Genomic DNA, 14,202 nt, shown 5'->3' with positions numbered 1-14,202 from the left:
TTCTCTAAAACGACATTGGATGTGGTTATGGTAGAGAAATTAACATTCAGTTCTCTGGCAACAGCTCTGGTGGACATTCCTGCACTCAGCATGCCAATTGCACGCTTCCTCAAAACGTGAGACATCTGTGGCATTGTGTTGTGTGGCAAAACTGCACATTTTAGAGTGGCCATTTACTGTCCCTAACACAAGGTGCACCTGTGTGATAATCTAAGTGGGGGGGACAATAATTATGATTATTATTTTAGAACTTGTTTTCAGTTGGATAAACATTCCTAACAGCCTACCCGACCGTTCGGAGGCGTCTGCATGGTCCTAAATGGGGCGGCAGGGTAGCCTAGTGGTTAGAGCGGTGGACTAGTAACCGGAAGGTTGCAAGTTCAAACCCCTGAGCTGACAAGGTACAAATCTGTCGTTCTGCCCCTGAACAGGCAGTTAACCCACTGTTCCTAGGCCGTCATTGAAAATAAGAATTTGTTCTTAACTGACTTGCCTAGTTAAATAAAGGTAAAAAAAATAAATTTAAAAAAGCACACCGTTGCCTTGTTTAGTATCACATTCCAAGGATAAAACTGGGGGGGGGACAAAAATGCAATTTCAGAATGTGGGGGAGGGACATGTCCCTTGTTTCAGCTCATGAAACGTGGGACCAACACTTTACATGTTGTGTAAATATTTTTGTTCAGTATAATTGAATTTACGTTATCAACATGAGGGCATTTCGTCTTTTTTTCACCCAACTTTTAACATAAATATTTTAACCTAAATAATTATTGAATTCACGTTAGTTGACGACTGAACCAAATGTAAATCAAAACTAGACGTCGAACTGACGAATCTGTGCCCAGTGGATGGCGACTAACTTCAGTGATAAACATGAATTATTCAATCATATAGGTAGTGTTCAGTAGTATGCCTTCATGGAAGGTGAGAGGGCTACTCCAAATGGCCAAAGCAAAGCAGGGTCAAAGGTCATGCCAACAGCATGCAAGCACAGTGGTGGTTTTATAGTAAATTCACACCTGTGGTGCCAGGAGAAAGTAACGTTAGCAGCAATGGGAAGAGCAAATACTAAGGAATAATCTGTTAATGTTCCAATTTCAATCAAATAATACAACAGACTTCAATGGGGCAAATGAAAAAGAAATGGACAGTATTGTCAAATGTAAATAAGAAAGAAAGTACTCCTAACTCTAGAAACTATGCTAGGAAAATACAAGGAAAAGAAATGCTCCCACACCAGACTTCTAATTCAAAACCTCTCAAATAAATAAAAAAGCACTGGCATGACAAGACTTGGTAAACTAGACCTATGATAAGGTATTTCACATCCACAGTATGCTGAAAATGCACATAAATAATATGATGGGGGTTCCGTTTGTACTCGATAGTGATCCATTAAAGTTCAGGGCATGATGCTTATAACATGTGACTGTGCAAAATACCTTTTTTGAATGACACAAAACTATTATGACGGTAGCCATCCTATTAACACATACATTTCTTTATCAAGTAATGTCAAGTTTTAGGTAACCGTTACACCACATTCATTGCATTCAAATACTACATCAATACTGGATACAATTTCTACTAGGGGAAAACGGGCACTCGGTCCGAGGGGCTGTGCATGACGTCCTCTCAGACTAGAAGCCATCCTCCTAAACCTCAGCCCGGGGGCTGCACATGTCCGCTCTGTCCCAACGGGGTTCTTTCAGTTACCCAACTGAAGCTAGGAGAGCAATACACTGGCCCAGAAGGGACATTCAGCTGCTGAACAAACCGTTGTTGGCCACCCCACCTGCAATCCCCCCTTCCCTTGTCATGGCGAAGGTTCCTTCTTCTTGTGCTTGCTGGACTGAATGACCGCATGGTGAACCACGCGCCACTGTGGACATTGTTAGCTGGGTTGTTAGCTGAGAGTCTTTGGTGATGTTGTGGCCAGAGTAACAGAGTGGGAGGGGGCTGGGGTTGGAGGTAGAAATGTAACCCTAAACTTCCTGCCGGCCTCACGCCCTCCCATCTGTGGCGAGAGCTATAGCGAGCCGCGGTGCAAAGATAACAAATGCGAGGATGTGAGGCAGTGCAGAGAGTAATGATCGAGTAGCCATACAGGTACAGCAGTGTTGGTCCAGGTTGGGCCCCACCCCTGGCCCCAGTGTCAACAATAGGCACCTGCCCATGTCATCATAAGGTGCCCACAGGGTCTTGGGAGTCCTTTTGGAGGGGAGACTCATTCTGGATGGGGGACTAAACCAATAGAAAAGAAAGACTGAATAAGCCCCTGATGTTTGGCACCTACAGTATATTTGTGAATATAGATGAAAGGAAAGTCAACAAGGTTTGTGAGCTGGTTGGCTGGGTGGTTTTGAGGGCTTACCGGTCTAGATTTTCGGGGAGGGTGAGGGTGCGTTGAGTGGCACTTATTTTTCTGTAAGAAAATGTACAGTGTGTTTACCATGTTAGTGTACTGTGATACAAATGGGTTAAATGCATCATACCAAACAAATCTCAAGGATGGAAAGTAGTGTGTGTGTGTGTGTGTGTGTGTGTGTGTGTGTGTGTGTGTGTGTGTGTGTGTGTGTGTGTGTTTTACCTTCTGATGCAGGCGGTAGTGAAGATTACGGTCCGACAGCCAGGAATGTTTCAGTGACTGTGAGGCACTCATCCTCCAACTAGGGAACACACCCACAAACACACACATGCATGATTGAAACACACACTATCACAGGGATACACAGGTCTACAACTGAATAATAATACAACCTTAGACAGCACACAAAAAGTAACACACAGTAACTTTTACCTATTGCTCTTGATCAGCAGGCGCGCAATGAAGTCTTTGGCCTCCTCAGAGATGTCGGTGAACTCCTCCTCCTCAAAGTTCCACTGACAGGCAAGGATGTTGTTCAGTGTCTCGTTGTCATCGTCACCAAGGAATGGAGACAGACCAGTCAGCCTGGAGGCACAGCGAGAGAGGTGAGCCACAGTGATGACATTGAGGATAAGTGATCACAAAAGCTCTGACAAAGGCTAGGAGGCTGAAACGTTAGCTATTAATACCATGCAAGCTCCGTTGCGCGGGAGCTTGTTTCCTTTGAATAGTGTTATTTAGGTGTCAGCACATTGAATTAAAACCATGTCGCTGGAAATGTTATTGTTTATGAGGACTCACAGCATGTATGTGATGACCCCCAGACTCCACATGTCTGTGGGGAATGAGACAAATTCATAGTTGATGACTTCCGGAGCTAGGAATTCCGGCGTTCCAAAATTAACCCTCAACTTTTCCCTGGGCTTATACCTGAGACAGGGATAGAGGAGGGAATGAAGAGAGAAGAGTGTTAATAGGAACATGTCTCAGCCTCCAGTATTTATGCTGCAGTAGTTTATGTGTCGGGAGGCTTGTTATATCTGGAGTACTTCTCCTGTCCTATTCGGTGTCCTGTGTGAATCTAAGTGTGCGTTCTCTAATTCTCTCCTTCTCTCTTTCTTTCTCTCTCTCGGAGGACCTGAGCCCTAGGACCATGCCCCAGGACTACCTGACGTGATGACTCCTTGCTGTCCCCAGTCCACCTGGCCGTGCTGCTGCTCCAGTTTCAACTGTTCTGCCTTATTATTATTCGACCATGCTGGTCATTTATGAACATTTGAACATCTTGGCCATGTTCTGTTATAATCTCCACTCGGCACAGCCAGAAGAGGACTGGCCACCCCACATAGCCTGGTTCCTCTCTAGAATTCTTCCTAGGTTTTGGCCTTTCTAGGGAGTTTTTCCTAGCCACCGTGCTTCTACACCTGCATTGCTTGCTGTTTGGGGTTTTAGGCTGGGTTTCTGTACAGCACTTTGAGATATCAGCTGATGTACGAAGGCTAGGGCCTCTCTTCGAGGGCTATATAAATACATTTGATTTGATTTGAACATGTAGAGAATGCCCCTGAAGAGAGACAGAGAAATAGACCATATATACTGTAGATATTTGTATCTTACCTTCTTGCAAGCCCAAAGTCTATTATTTTGATCTTGTTTGTAGCTCTGCTCACACACAGAATGTTCTCCGGCTAGGAAAGGACACAAAAGAGTGAGACAAAGAAACTAGCTACCTATTCTAAGACAATGACCGAAAGGTGGTGATACAGGCAAGGTCTTCAATAAAGATAAATAGATAGAAGTGCACAGGTGGAGGAGAAAATGGGAAAGAGATGGATCCTCAAAAAGTTCTACAGCTGCACCATCGAGAACATCCTGACCGGTTACATCACCACCTGCTATGGCAACTGCTCGGCATCCGACCGTAAGGCACTACAGAGGGTAGTGTGTACCTCACAGTACATCACTTGGGCCAAGCTTCCTGCCATCCAGAACCTATATACTAGGCGTGTCAGAGGAAGGCCCAAAAAATTGTCAAAGACTCCAGTCACCTAAGTCATAGACTGTTCTCTCTGCTACCGCATGGCAAGCGGTACCGGAAAGCCAAGTTTAGGTCCAAAAAGCTCCTACCCACAAACCCATAAGACTGCTGAACAATTAATCAAATGGCCACCCAGACTATTTACATTTACCCCCCTCCCCCATATATAGCCTCGCTATTGTAAATTTATTGTGTTACTTTTTATTTTATTTAGTACTTCAGTTTATTTAGTAAATATTTTCAAAACTACATTTCTTGAACTGCATTGTTGGTTAATTGGCTCGTAAGTAGGCAGTTCACAGTAACTTCTACACCTGTTGCATTCGGGCGCATGTGACAAATAAAATGGGATTAGATTTGAATAGCAAACAAAGACCTAAAGTGTGTGTCATATACCTTGAGGTCGAGATGTAAGATGTACATCTTGTGCATGTACTGTAATCCCTCACAGATCTGTCTGATGAACAGCACCGTGTCCAGCTCTGTCAGGTTGTAGTTCTCGTCTATGATCCGGTCAAACAGCTCCCCTCCATCCACACTGTGAAGAGGTGAGAAATACAGTCACACACATTCTGGATGGTAGAGCGGAGAGAGATCCCGTCACACACAGGAATATAGACCGGTGATATATGGTGTAGCGCAAAGAGGAGAAACACACACACTTTAGATACTTTATTTGAATCTTCAAAATCACACTACAAACGGAAGGATTCAAACATTTCAAAGGCCACAGATACAAACTCATATATATACCCGTATATATACAGAGAATAAGAGAGAGAGAGGGAGACCCACTATTCCATGACGAGGATGATGTCGTGGTGTGACTCGAAGGCAGCGTAGAGCTGGATCAGGTTGGCGTGATTGAGTTGGTTCATCACCTGGATCTCATTCTTCACCACGTCCTGGGAAACAGGCCAATACTTTAGACACAGACACAGACACAGACAGACAGACAGACAGACGGACGGACGGACAGACAGAGACCCAACGAGGTCTGTTTTTGAGACCTACAGCACCACACAGAAACTTGAGCCAGCTACGGCTTTGAGCCTGGTTAACTACACTTTATGAATATCTGAAATGACAACGTAGCCATTCAGCGATGCACTGCCACAGACATCTGATGGCTATCTCATCTCACATGTCACACTAAGCTGAGATGAGACTGACTCATGTGCCGTGAGTATTAGGGGGGATTAAGCTATATCTATTTAAAAATGTTTCTCTATTCTTTATGGCGTTGTGCTGTTATAAAATATCCTTCCATCTTCATGGAGGGGACATTGGACACATACTGTACAACTGACATAATGGCCCCTTTCCAAATGGCACTGTACTCCCTATGTAGAGCATTGCTTTTGACCAGGGCCCTGATCAAAAGTAGTGCACTAGATAGGGAATGGGGTGTCGTTTGGGACATACGAATTCTTTACGACATATGCCATCGATTTCTGAAATATATACCTGGGAGGCCTCTATTAAAGTATCTGTTTCAGGTCTAATATTTAGATCAAGGTCTTTACCTTCTCTTTCTGGCTCCTGGCTTTGATAATCTTGGCAGCCAGCTTCAGTCCAGAAGAGTTCTCTACGCATTTATGGACTTGTCCAAAACGTCCCCTATGGACCCAAAGTCACAAACAGAGAAACACGTTCATAAATAGTGATGACACCCTGCTCTTCTTGTCTAGGCTAAGGATAGTACAGCAATAACCTTATAGTAATGTTTATTTTCTAAATCAGGCTTTTGGGGTTGTCATTGTAGGGCGTAGGCATGGCAAACACACTCTCTCTCTCTCTGTAATGACGTCAATCAGTAATATCAATTATGTGTCACTATTGCAGCTATCTGGGAGATGTGTTAGCGTGCAGAGCAGTAATCAGCAGATACAGAGCCTGGGTTTAACACTGGCTGACTGGCTGGTTGCATCAGAAAGGCCTGTCTCACTCTCACACACACACACACACACACACACACACACACACACACACACACACACACACACACACTGGCTTTAACACTGGCGGGATGCATCAGAGACCCCTGTCACACACACACACACAGTGGTGTAAAGTCCTTAAGTAAAAAATACTTTAAAGTACTAATTAAGTCATTTTGGGGGGGTATCTGTACTTTACGATTATATTTTTGATTACATGTACTTTTACGTCACTACATTCCTAATGACAATAATGTATTTTTTTACGCCATACATTTTCCCTGACACCCAAAGTACTCGTTAAATTTTGAACGCTTATAAAAAATGCTTCATTTGTAAATTATGTCTGAGTCTGAGTGTGCCCCTGGCTAACCGTAATTTTTTAAAAACAAGAAAATTGTGATGTCTGACATGCATAATATTAAGGAATTTAAATTATTTACACTTTTACTTTTGATACTTAAGTATATTTAAAACCAAATAATTGTATACTTTTACTCAAGTAGTGTACTTGGTGACTTTCACTTCCACTTGAGTTATTTTCTATGAAGGTATCTTAAATGTTTCTCAAGTATGACAATTGGGTACTTTTTCTACCACTGCGTGCGCGTACACACTCTGTCATTGCGTAATAAATGCCCCCTGGGCCGTCTAATCATCTGCCATGGAGAGGGCATTTAAAACAGCTCTGGAAAATACTGTAACTGGCCCCACCACAAGTGTGAGATTTCCCTGATTTCATTCCAACTGGGGGGGGTTGTTTCACATACTGTGGAGTAAAAATACATGGCCTGACTGTGATGTTATGAGAGCTGAGGTTGGGGGTTTCAGTGTAGTGTGTGTTTGAGGGTCTAATCGAACTGTGAGTGTATTATGGATCCCCTGCCTGGGCCTGCCATCCTCTCTCTCTCCATGTCTCTCTCTTTCTCTCTCCCTGTCTCTCTCCATGTCTCTCCCTGTCTCTCTCCATGTCTCTCACTCTCTCTCTCTCTCCATGTTTCTCACTCTCTTTCTCTCTCCATGTCTCTCACTCTCTCTCTCTCTCTCTCTCTCTCTCCCTTTCTCTCTCCATGTCTCTCTCTCTCTCCTCCCAACTCACCCTCCTAGGACCTCCTCTCTGTTAATGGTGTAGAAGGTAGTAACCTGGTGAGGTTTCGGAGTCACGATGCGGTGGTCAAAGGGGGCTGCTGGAGGAGGGCTAGAGTCTGGAGAGAAGAGAGAGAGATGGAGGAAAGGAGAGGTATAAGGGATATCATGGACATGGGGAGAAAGGGTGTGAGGGGACAGAAGTGAGGATAGGGAGGAGCATACAGAAGACACATTCCTTTCTGTTCTTAGTAACCAAACAGATCATATGGCGTAATGCCAGCATTTCATAATCCAATATGCTGTGTCATGTGTGTGAAGTACATACATGCATGGTGTTAAAGGGATACTTGGGGGATTCTGGCAATCCATTTCCAGAGTCAGATGAACTCGTGGATACCATTTTTATACCTCTGCGTGCAGCTTGCAGGAAGTTGCTAACTAGCATTAGTGTATAGTCTGGAAGTCTACAGCTACAGTTGAAGACAGAAGTTTACATACACTTAGGTTGGAGTCATTAAAACTCGTTTTTCAACCACTCCGCAAATTTCTTGTTAACTAACAAACTATAGTTTTGGCAAGTTGGATAGGTCATCTACTTTGTGCATGACACAAGTCATTTTTCCAACAATTGTTTACAGACAGAATATTTCACTTATAATTCACTGTATCACAATTCCAGTGGGTCAGAAGTTGACATACACTAAGTTGACTGTGCCTTTAAACAGAAAATTGTGTCATGGCTTTAGAAGCTTCTGATAGGCTAATTGACATCATTTGAGTCAATTGGAGGTGTACCTGTGGATGTATTTCAAGACCTACCTTCAAACTCAGTGCCTCTTTGCTTGACATCATATGAAAAGCAAAAGAAATCAGCAAAGACCTTAGAAAACAATTGTAGACCTCCACAAGTCTGGTTCATCCTTGGGAGCAATTTCCAAATGCCTGAACATACCACGTTCATCTGTACAAACAATAGTACGCAGGTATAAACACCATGGGACCATGCAGCCATCAAACTGCTCAGGAAGGAGACGTGTTCTGTCTCCTAGAAATGAACATACTTTGGTGCGAAAAGTGCAAATCAATCGCAGAACAACATCAAAGGACCTTGTGAAGATGCTGGAGGAAACAGGTACACAAGTATCTATATTCACAGTAAAAGGAGTCCTATATCAACATAACCTGAAAGGCCACTCAGCAAGAAAGAAGCCACTGCTCCAAAACCACCATAAAAAACGGACTAGTGTATCGTAATTTTTGGAGAAATTTCCTCTGGTCTGATGAAACAAAAATAGAACTGTTTGGCCATAATGACCATTATTGTGTTTGGAGTAAAACGGGGGAAGCTTGCAAGCTGAAGAACACCATCCCAACCGTGAAGCACAGGGGTGGCAGCATCATGTTGTGGGGGTGCTTTGCTACAGGAGGGACTGGTGCACTTCACAAAATAGATGGCATCATGAGGGTGGAAAATTATGTGGCTATATTAAAGCAACATCTCAAGACATCAGTCAACAAGTTAAAGCTTGGTCGCAAATGTGTCTTCCAAATGGACAATGACCCCAAGCATACTTCCAAAGTTGTGGCAAAATAGCTTAAGGACAACAAAGTCAAGTATTGGAGTGGCCATCAAAAACCCTGACCTCAATCCTATAGAACATTTGTGGGCAGATCTGAAAAAGCATGTGCAAGCAAGGAGGCCTATAAACCTGACTCAGCAGCTCTGTCAGGAGAAATGGGACAAAATTCACCCAAATTATTGTGGGAAGCTTGAGGAAGGTTACCCAAAATGTTTGACCCAAGTTAAACAATTTACAATGCAATGCTACCAAATACTGATTGAGTGTATGTAAACTGAGAATGTGATTTAATAAATAGATGCTGAAATAAATCATTCTCACTATTATAATTCTGTTATTTATGACATGTCACATTCTTAAAATAAAGTGGTGATCCTAACTGACCTAAGACAGGAAACTTTTACTAGGATTAAATGTCAGGAATTGTGAAAAACTGAGTTTAAATATATTTGGCTAAGGTGTATGTAAACTTCTGACTTCAACTGTATCTACTAGCATACTAGCATTGGCTATTGAAATGTCCTTTAATTTCCTGTATTCTGGACACAGAGACATAGACATGTTATACACAAGTTCATCTGGCTCTGGGAAAGTACTCAGAAGTATGCCTTTAATGTAATGTGATCTGTGGTGTGAGTGACTGAAAGTTTAATGTCCCTAACTAGAAAGACACTAGTAGTTAGAGTTTCTGAATGTTTATCAGACTGCTTGCCCATCCAGGGTAATATCAAGATACTTAACTTAATTTACAGAAAATATCTCACTACCCTATTTTATTTTAGGAATGTTGCCAGAATGGCAACAAAAGTCCAAATTAGCTTTGTTTTCAAACATTTGCCAGTTTCCCATTCTGAAAAAATGATGAACCTCACCAATGATGTACTCTTTTGGCTGTCCATCATCCACCTCCTCTTCCTTCTCTGTCTTCTCTGCCTCTGATTGGGCAGCCTGAAGCTCTGAACCCTCAGGAACTCCTTCTTCCTCCTCTTCCCCCTCTTTCCTTTCCTCCACTCGACTCTTCTTCAAGTTTTCTTTCACCCAATACTCCTCTTTGATTCCACGTTTACTGCTGGCAGCCACCTCACCTAACTCCGCAGAACTAAATAACGAACAAACATCAAAACAACTATCAATTGTGTTAAGTAAGTAACTGCCAGTAGTTATTTTGGTGAGCGAATACAGAAGTTGAGATTTACAGTCATAGTAATAATGTCATAAGATGGGTTGAGTGTCGAAAGGTACCTTTCTAGAGGTTCTGATGACTCTTTCTCCCCTCCTTCCCCTCTCTTCTCCCCGTCTTCCTCTTGAACGTGCTCCACCTTAATCTTCAGTGCCTCTCCCTCTCTTCCCTCCTCTTCCTCGGGGTCAGATTCACCAAATAAATCCCCCTCCCCTTCCTCTTCTCTGGCCCTCTGCTCTTCCTCCTGCTCAGGGGTTTTCCTCTTCTCCTCCTCCTTCCCCTCTAGCTCTTCCATGTATTGGACAACAGGGATGTGGGGCATGTCCAGAACCACCCCATTACCATGGGAACGCTCGGCATTATGCCTGTTGAGCTTCTCTACCTGGTCTAGAAGGAGGGCCTCTACAGAGTCTGAGGAGGGACAAACAGAGCAGACAACATCATGCTTTGGGGTAGATTCACCCCATCAACATCTTTATTTTCCTGAAACAATAATCCTTACTTTCAAAGAGCAGCCTTCATTGGATGTGTATTACCAAAGAGCACTCCTGCTCTAGTTCATTTACATTTATTTGACTGCTTCATTGTGTTAAAAGTTGAGGTGAAGTTTGTGTGTCTATCTCTGCTACCTGATGCATCTGGAGGCTTCTTCTTCTGGGCTTTCAGGCACTTCAGGCTGAGCTTGGCCTTGTCCTTCCCATCCCTCATCCCGTTGCCCTTCAGCTGACAGGGAGAGAGGAGGAGACATAGAAACATTAAACTCACATAGCAAACCGAAGAAATCCCCATGAAAAGCTGTCCGTTTAAGCTAGAGATATTTGTTGTTTTGCATGGGCTGCGTTTCAATCCCCCACATCCTCCAATGTCGGCCTTCTGCATCTTAGCTAGAAGGTGGCCGAGCTACATCTGTGTTTGTCAGACCAGAAGACATGTCCGAATGGTTTGGCCTACAAACTAATAGGGAAAGGTGAGACTCTCATGGACACTTACATGTCACCTGTTTTGCTCAAGAACACCAACAAGCATCACGGGACTCCTCTGAAGTCGGTGCCGCCGATCTGCCAACTTCTGTTTGTAACGTCCGAACAGTATGGGCTACATACTAATATGACCCCTCTATGGAAAAGGTGAGTCTTGTTTTGCTCTAGAACACCCACCAGCCTCAAGACTCGCCTGAAGGCAGCCTGGTACCACTAAACAAAACATGTGCGAAGTATACAGCACCTTCAGAAAGTATTCACACTTCTTGACTTTTTCCACATTTTGTTGTGTTAAAAAGTAGGATTCAAATGGATTTAATTGCCGTTTTTTTTTGTCGACATTCTATACAAAATACTCTGTAATGTCAAAGTGGACGAAAAATAGGAACATGTGTGAAAAAAATCATGAAACATAAAACACTAATATATCTTGGTTAATGCTATGAAGTATTCAACCCGCTGAGTCAATACATGTTAGATTCACCTTTGGCAGCGATTACAGATGTGGGTCTTTCTGGGTAAGTCTCCAAGAGCTTTCCACACCTGGATTGTGTGGAACATTTCCCCATTTCTATTTTTTGAAATGTTTCAAGCTCTGTCAAATTGGTCATTGCTAGACAACCTTTTTTCAGGTCTTGACATAGATTTTCAAGCAAAGTTAACTATGTGACTGTTTTAAAGTCACCATTGGCCTCATGGTGAAATCCCTGAGTGGTTTCCTTCCTCTCCGGCAACTGAGTTAGGAAGGATGCCTGTATCTTTGCGGTGACTGGGTGTATTGATACACCATCCAAAGTGTAATTAATAACTCAGAACTTCATGCTCAAAGGTATATTCAATGACTGCTTTTTTTTTACCCATCTACCAATAGATGCCCTTCTTTGCGAGGCATTGGACTCCCTGGTTTTTGTGGGTGAAATTCACTGCTCGACTGAGGGACCTTACAGATAATTGTATGTGTGTGTGGTACAGAGATGAGGTAGTCATCAACAAATAATGTTAACCCCTGTTAGTGCACACAGGTTGAGTCCATACAACTTATTATGTGACTGGTTAATGCTATGATAGTGAATATAAAGAGAAGGGAGTGATGGAAAGAAATTTAGAAGGGAAAGATTTGAGACTCCAAAAGTGTTGGCACATTCGTTTGCACCTCCCATTACCAACAATTTGCACATGTGGCCAGGGTGCTTTAATTATCTGTGAAAGCTATTAGTTCAGATTCCATGCATGTATTATATAACAGAGTGTGCATACAGCAGCACATTTCCGTTAGCAACAGTTAAGTTGTATCTTTCACTATTCATAAACAGATGCAGGTGTTTGTAGCCTTTGCTATGGTTGCCATCATAACTGAAGCATGGTTGTCATGTCATGGCGGACAGATCATCTCCTCGACAGGAACAGTAGAGGGCTATCATGTCATCTCAAAGTGTGTGTGTGTGTGTGTGTGTGTGTGTGTGTGTGTGTGTGTGTGTGTGTGTGTGTGTGTGTGTGTGTGTGTGTGTGTGTGTGTGTGTGTGTGTGTGTGTGTGTGTGTGTGTCTAACTAGACTTATGGGGACCAGAAGTCCCCACAAGAACAATTAACAAACAAAAACTGGAAAGAGTTGAGGTTAGGTTTTGAGTTAGGGTTAGAGGTTAGGGGAAATAGTATTTTGAATGGGAATCAATTGTGTGTCCCCACAAGGTTAGTTAAGCAAGCCTGTGTGTATGTTTGTGTGTGTCAAATGTTATTTTATTTTATTCGTCACATGCGGCGAAAAACAACAGGCGTAGACTAGCAGTGAAATGCTTCACTCTGGTCCTCCCCAACCATGCAGAGAGAAAGAAAATAGAGAAATAATAGAAAAGTAAATACGTAATAAAGAAATTTAAAAAATGCAACATGAGTAATGAGAACATGGCTATATACACAGGGTACCAGTCAGTGGTGGTCAGTGCCGTTAAAGATGAGGGAGAAAAATATTTTTTTATGACCATGGCCTTATTTCTATTACAGCATGTTGGATGACTGTCATTCACATTCCATTCACCCAGTTCAATGTAACATCGATAGGTTTAGGCTTCTACGTGATACTCAAATATTTCCTATACCCATCATGGGGTTGCTACAACCTAGCATATGTTGGTGACACACAGGTTGAGAGAAAAATGTGAGGTGGCAGACAGTGACACATTTAATGCAACTTTGCACACTCTTGCCTGCATCTAGCTGATATAGGGTGTAATCACTAGTTGCAGTTGCAAACAAGAGTTTCTATTGGACAAATTCAGGTATGTTTATCCCAATTTCATTCCACTTGCTTCCGTTTAAGAAATGTTTTTCAACAAAATCGGCAGGATGAATAGACCCCTGATCACACATAAGTACAGTTCACTTTCAAAGCAGCCATCTACGCACTCTCCTCCTCTCACCTTTTCCATTCATTTGTGGACTTCAATGCAAAAAACATCAGCGGTCTGGGACTAGGCAACAAAAAAAATCTAACAAAAACCTTGCTAACGTAACCGTACACACAGGCTACATTGTTGTCACCATATTAGTTAAAGTAACGTCATAGTCAACATAGCTAATAGAACTAATGCGTTAGTAAACCCGCTACAATCATGCAGTACAGTGTACAGTCAGTAAGCAGTTTAGCAGTTACACCAGCGGGCCCCGGTGGAAGTAAATTAGTAAAACAAAAGCTTACCTTGACTTGGAAGAGTTCCAGTGTTGGATAGTCATAGCCAGCTAGCTAACCTAGCATCCCGTCTGTTTGAGACGGGTGTTTGAATATTCTAAACTAGCAAGCTGCATTAGATAGCTAAGAAAATTAAAGTGGAAAAAATATTGCTAGCACCTTCTCGCTCTCACGCTCGCTCATCTTCTTAATTTCTGAAGAAATTGATTTGTTCAAAACTATTCAACTATTCTCTCTCTCTGTCTTTGAGTCAACTACTCACCACATTTGATGCACTGCTAGCTAGCTATAGCTTATGCTTTTAGTACTAGATACATTTTCTGATCCTATGATGTCAG

At 42.6% G+C, this 14,202-nt stretch overlaps 1 protein-coding gene across 3 annotated transcripts in view; it reads right to left on the bottom strand.

Annotated features, from left to right (window-relative positions):
• Window positions 1-448: 448 nt before the first annotated feature.
• Window positions 449-14,202, bottom strand: part of LOC112250079 (myosin light chain kinase family member 4-like) — a 69,570-nt gene continuing 55,816 nt past the window's right edge. For 2 of the 3 annotated variants that reach the window (XM_024419945.2, XM_024415124.2), the window contains 13 exons: window positions 10,828-10,921; window positions 10,261-10,609; window positions 9,891-10,117; window positions 7,449-7,554; window positions 5,936-6,029; window positions 5,205-5,314; window positions 4,806-4,947; window positions 3,989-4,059; window positions 3,173-3,301; window positions 2,804-2,956; window positions 2,594-2,672; window positions 2,378-2,428; window positions 449-2,247 (listed from right to left, as the gene is read on the bottom strand). In XM_024419945.2, coding sequence (XP_024275713.1) covers window positions 2,185-2,247; window positions 2,378-2,428; window positions 2,594-2,672; window positions 2,804-2,956; window positions 3,173-3,301; window positions 3,989-4,059; window positions 4,806-4,947; window positions 5,205-5,314; window positions 5,936-6,029; window positions 7,449-7,554; window positions 9,891-10,117; window positions 10,261-10,609; window positions 10,828-10,921 — 1,668 coding nt within the window. In that variant the 3' untranslated portion in view covers window positions 449-2,184. The remainder of the gene's footprint in view (window positions 2,248-2,377; window positions 2,429-2,593; window positions 2,673-2,803; window positions 2,957-3,172; window positions 3,302-3,988; window positions 4,060-4,805; window positions 4,948-5,204; window positions 5,315-5,935; window positions 6,030-7,448; window positions 7,555-9,890; window positions 10,118-10,260; window positions 10,610-10,827; window positions 10,922-14,202) is intronic. The other variant, XM_024419952.2, reaches the window with a different exon arrangement.

The sequence above is a fragment of the Oncorhynchus tshawytscha genome, linkage group LG01 (genome assembly GCF_018296145.1).
Source record: "Oncorhynchus tshawytscha isolate Ot180627B linkage group LG01, Otsh_v2.0, whole genome shotgun sequence".
Lineage (NCBI taxonomy): Eukaryota > Metazoa > Chordata > Actinopteri > Salmoniformes > Salmonidae > Oncorhynchus > Oncorhynchus tshawytscha.
The sequence above is the reverse complement of the archived record's forward strand: the minus strand, read 5'-3'. Positions and strand labels throughout refer to the sequence as shown.